General features: G+C 43.4%; 1 protein-coding gene across 1 annotated transcript; it reads left to right on the top strand.

Moving 5' to 3' along the window:
* Positions 1-218: 218 nt before the first annotated feature.
* Positions 219-4,004, top strand: LOC102199472 (neurogenic differentiation factor 2-like). The gene is made up of 2 exons (XM_005736343.2): positions 219-534; positions 2,614-4,004. Exon 2 carries the CDS (start codon positions 2,627-2,629, stop codon positions 3,698-3,700), a length of 1,074 nt encoding a protein of 357 aa, XP_005736400.1. The 5' UTR covers positions 219-534; positions 2,614-2,626; the 3' UTR covers positions 3,701-4,004.
* Positions 4,005-5,515: the final 1,511 nt, after the last annotated feature.

The following is a 5,515-nucleotide window of genomic DNA, read 5'->3' as shown; positions in this document are numbered from 1 at the left end:
ATTACATGTATATTACAATTAATGCTATAAGGGGATTTTCCTACATCTTCTATACGAGATTAACCCAATTTTCCCCAAAGATGGAGGTTAAGAGAAGCAGCCTGAATCCTACGTTTCTTTTTTTTGTGCCATCCTCTCCTTATTCCATTTTCTCTTTCAGCTCAGTGACAGATGGCGAGTCCCTCTCCCCCAGGGGAAGCCAGTCTCTGTGAATGCGGCCGCATGTCAATCACCGGCTCTCATGTGATGGCTCTTGCCAATGACGTGCCAGCCATATGGGCCTGGCATCAGAGCTGGTATGTAACCCACCCAGTCCTGCCTCTGAGGTGCCACACGGCTCCCTCCTCGCGTTTGGGCTGAGGATAGCAGCAGCAGACAGAGCAGGGTGGCAGGAGAGGAGAGAGAGGTGTGAGAGCAGAACGCAGCGCCTCGCTCGCACAAGCATCCGTGCAGGGCGTGTGGATGTGATGCCCACCCGGAGAGAGATGGTGTAAACAAACCCGCTTTGCCCCGTCACTGAGCTCCACCACGGAGGTAGGTTGCACAATTCTAGTCAGTAGACTATCAGATAATGATCCAGATTTGTTTTTGTCTTTGTGCTGATGTCTCTTACAGCCACGGTTAGGGGAGGGTAATTTGGGTTTCGATGCCAGATTGAGATAATGTAATGCTTTAAACCTGTTTTGGAAGAAGGGTGCAGTTTTCCTGGCTCTTTTTGATCATTGTATCGCAAGCGATATGATCAGATTGGGCTTGTAATCTTTTTTTAAGGCTTTTTCATTTTTGTTATATATATATATATTAATGTTTTTATTATCGGAGGACATCGATCATTCTGTGTTTCATAGATTTCGTTTAAATAAATCCACACTGACCCTCAAGAGATAGGTTCTACTTGTCACTTTTGGCATTCATAATTTGCATTTTATTGTCTTAGAAAATGAGCAGCATGTGTGTGTGTGTGCGTGTGTGTGTGTGTGTGTTTGTGTGTGCTCTTGCATGATTCACGTCAGAGCACTGTGGGGGTAGTATTCTCCACAGAGATACATAGGCTAATTGACAAGGTATTGGTAGGCATTAATTACATTGTGCTTACAAGATTAGATAAAAAATACGCCCTTGGACACCAAACGCACAGCTGAGCTCAGGGTAGTGAGAACCTGAGGAGATCTGTGGATGTGGCAGCTTTTATAATATCTTTACATTTAATTTTAGCACAGAACTTGTCTATTTAACCCGTGTCGTCGGTGAATGTGGTGACATGAATTCGGAGAGGATTTACATTTTGACTAAGTTGGTTTCAGAAAAAAAATAAATAAATTATGAGGAGAAATTTAATTAAAAGCTAGATTTGTGTAACTTAAAAAGAGCTTCGATCGGGCTGGAATCTCTGACGGAAAAGAAAGGTATTGATAGAATTATTTAAAAAAACAAACAGTCAAGGTCAGTATGAAAACGTACTCTAATTTTCGCTCACAAATCTATGATTTATTTATTTATTAAGTCCAGACAAACTAAAGTCCTCAGATGAGGATTTATCTGTAGCCTGCGTGATCTGCGAAGGTGTGCCAAACAGGGTTCATGAACCCGCAGAGAGTTTACTGAGGTTCTGGTGCATTTCATTTTTACACTATCTGGATGTTATAAGTTAAACGCATATATCTGATTTTTTTTCACGATTAAGATTTAAAAAATAGAAAAAGGTGTATTTTAAAAATGTAATTTTTAACAAAAATCTGTTTGCTCCCTTGGTCCTGTGTGCGGCCTGTGTGTAATGGAATTCCTCCAAGTTGGTAATTTATTGGACAGAGGAGGGACCCGCACCCCAGTGAGCCCCTTGGGGATTCAGCAGAAGCAGGCCAGTCTGCGCCGTGCTGCTGGAGGGAACAGATCGAAGCACATGCTGAGGCCGAACAGTGGCCTACACGGTTACTTGCCTGAAGAATAAACCAAATGCATCTGATTTTCTTAAAAAAAAAAAAAAGATAGTACTAAATTATGAAGTTTTTATTAAGAGAATCTCCCATAAATATGTTTTTGCTATAATTTTTTTAAAAAGGTGGAAACATTAAGTTTTCGTGACGAGCAATTTTATACGGCCAATTTGGTTAAGCACAATGTGAAACTAAATTGATTCAAATTGAAATAAATAATAAATGTATGCATTTATTTTTTTACACAAAAGATTACAGTTTTTTTTGTTTAGCAATTGAACAATATTTCATGGCATATAGATAACCTGTCTTGTAGAATTTTGAACCCTAGGTGATGGGATAATTTTACAAACTGTCATAGCTCTAGGTTGTCTCTTTTTCAAACAAAGATGTAACCCACTGTGGAACAGCTGGGATACCCTGCTTGGTGGATTTCAGTCTGAAGAAGCCTTGACGTTCAACGCAAAACTCGGTGATATAAGCCACAGGGCACTCTCACTGCTTATAAAATAATTAGCGAATAATAACTGTTTTTTTGTTTCTTTCTTAAGATTAGGGACGTCTATAAGCTACGACCCTATGAGGGCTCACCGGAGATTTTTTGCAATGCGTGCTTGTTGGTGCGTAAAAAGCAGGGAGCCCAACAGCCAGGCTGAAGCGCTGTTTGTCTGTCTTGCAGGTTGCATGCCACAATGTTGAGCCGTCTGTTCAGCGAGGTGCTGCCAGACGTCCAGAGGCTCGCAGCCGACTGGGTGGAGGACAATGAGGTCGAGGACTCCAAAGCCAAGGAAGATGACCACGAGCCCTGCCACCTCGAGGAGGACGAGCTGGACGAGCCACTGGAAGGCAGCAGTCGAGCTGAGTCTGAGATGGCCGGCGACGATGATGAGGACGAGGAGGCCGAGGAAGAGGAGTGTGGGGATGAGAACAGCGGGGACAAACCCAAGAAGCGCGGCCCAAAGAAACGTAAGATGACGGCGGCTCGCGTGGAGCGCTCCAAGGTGCGTCGGGTAAAGGCAAACGCTCGGGAGCGCATGCGCATGCACGACTTGAATTCTGCGCTGGACAACCTGCGCAAGGTGGTGCCCTGCTATTCAAAAACCCAAAAACTCTCCAAGATCGAGACTCTGAGGCTGGCCAAGAATTACATATTAGCCCTCGGGGAGATTTTACGCAACGGAAAGCGTCCAGATGTGGTGACCTACGTGCAGATGTTGTGCAAAGGCCTGTCCCAGCCCACCACCAATCTGGTGGCAGGCTGCCTGCAGCTCAACACCAGGAACTTCCTAACTGAACAGTGTTCAGACGGAGCCCGATTCCACATGCCGAGTTCTCCTTTCTCGGTCCATCCCTACTCGTACCGGTGTTCGCGCCTCTCCAGCCCTCATTACCAGCCCGGAACCGGTGCTCTCAACTTGCGAAGCCACTCCTACGGCTCTGGATACGAGGCCGTGTACCCGCCTGGAGGCACGTCCCCTGACTACAGCAGCCCGGACTACGAAGGCCAGCACAGCCCTCCCGTGTGCCTGAACGGCGGACTCTCCGGGAGGCAGCAGGAGTCCTCTGAGACTGACAGGAACTATCATTACTCTGTGCACTACTCTGGACTGACCACTTCTCGACCCAGCCACAGCATACCCTTTGGGCCTTCGGGTACGCGCAGTGGTGGTGCGCACTCAGAAAACATTCCACCATTCCACGACGTACACTTGCACCACGACAGGGCGCCCCCATACGAGGATCTCAATGCCTTTTTCCACAATTGATTCCATACTACGGTCCAATCAGGCTTATTGACATTCTAATGACAATCCTATAATGTTTAATATTGTTTGGGAAACAAGAAGAGTCTCTAAAGGGAGGTGATGGAGGTGGCAGAAAGAGTCTTTTGATTATCTTCTGTATTCTACTGATGTCATCCCTATACTGTTGTACATCATATCAAAGTGTGTCCAGTATTATCCTGTATGCAGAATGAGTGCAACTGACATAAACAATGTATAGGCCAACATGAAACATGTTATGACTCAAACGACTTAAAATAAAAAAGTGTTTTCTAATCGTCTGAAATGAGCGAACAAATCTTCTTTCTTTACTAGGGGAGCTTTCATTTAGTTACTGCAATATATCATGAAAATAATTCATAAAAAAGGTTCCTTGAAAATAAAAATAAAAATAAAAAAAGCACTTAACGGTTGTAACTCAGTAATATTTTTTAATATAACTAGGTGCAAATTTTCCCTGTGGTCAGCCAACCCTGTAAACAACACATTAAAGTCGCTTTTCGCAGAATACACAGGTCCTACAGCTCACTCGCTCTCAGGGCAGTGAAAGATTTACAGTAGACAGATTAGAGCAGCAGGCTAAAAGCCTTTTATCTCAGCTCAATGCCAATGTGTAGTTGATCTCTGCTTTATAAATTAAGAATTTATGTACGTTGCTAGACAACAGCTTATTAGAATCAAACGCAGAAAGGAAAATCATTAAATTTTGGAGTGAAGCCTGTGACCCTGGCTTTTAGGTCCCAAAATATCCAACGAACAAAAACATTTTGAACACAGCTGATAGTTAGAAAATCTGGACTGCTGAAGGCGTGGGTTAATTAGGTTAACAACCACTTGTAACAGCCTCTACGCATGCGCACTGTAAAGTAAAGGCTACGATAAACAGGTATAGAAATCAAACAAACCTGTTACACAAACTGAAACAGCACTTTGAGTAAAAAGAAAAAGAAACAAGAATAAATTGGGCTGTATTTCACTGTGCCATAATGTGCACTCATTAAAGGCACATTCTCCTGCCTTCCTAGCAGGATGCATCCTTGAACTTTGAAGAGGCCTGGAACAGAATTATCATCCATAAGGAGTGATGTACCCTGCTAAATGGCAAGTATGTAATGCTAAATCTGAGGCCAATTCTTTGAGGCGATATGTAACCCAGCCACAGGGGAGGGGGGCACAAGCCAGTGTAATCCTAGTGCGGCTCTCAAGCCCAGAAAACGGGGAGAGTTGCGCTAGGAAAAGACGTCGTTGCCAAATCAAATATGCGGATAATATACTTGAGATGTGTTGCTTTTTAAACACATTTTATTTTATTTTATTTTTAGCAGTTCACACGGCAACCTTAAGGAAACCCTCAAGTGTTTAGCGATAAAATCGTGCCACATCTTTTTTGGCTTCCATCTTTTTATTTTGTGGGTTGCGTTTTTTCCTCCTTATTCTTCTTTTTTTAAACTCCACGGTTTTAAATTCACAACAATGGAATGCAAGGGATCCGTTCAAGATGGGTATAGTTTAAAGGCCCCTGAATGCAGAGCGTAGGAGGAAGAACAAGTGGTCTGCAGAAACTGAGCGCCTGGCATTCAGATTAGCGATTCTCTTTTCCAGCACACCGCGCATGGATCTGGGCCCTGTCACGCCACCGTGGTTTGATTCTCAGGTGAGTGTATTTGTCCAACAGCTTAAATAATAGAATGACCTCATTAAAGATTCACAACACTTACTTAATGCAAAACAATAATATTAATATTAACACTGACCACAAATAAGTTATTGGTAAAGTTTTTAATGCTCGCTTTAAAC

The sequence above is a fragment of the Pundamilia nyererei genome, unplaced genomic scaffold (genome assembly GCF_000239375.1).
Source record: "Pundamilia nyererei isolate P.nyererei 1_Seehausen unplaced genomic scaffold, PunNye1.0 scaffold00069, whole genome shotgun sequence".
NCBI classification, from domain to species: domain Eukaryota; kingdom Metazoa; phylum Chordata; class Actinopteri; order Cichliformes; family Cichlidae; genus Pundamilia; species Pundamilia nyererei.
This window is presented reverse-complemented; position numbering and strand designations above follow the sequence as displayed.

What these genes read in the sequence shown, in the direction of transcription:
- LOC102199472 (XM_005736343.2), top strand. Translation starts at nt 2,627, where the DNA reads ATGTTGAGCCGTCTGTTCAGCGAGGTGCTGCCAGACGTCCAGAGGCTC.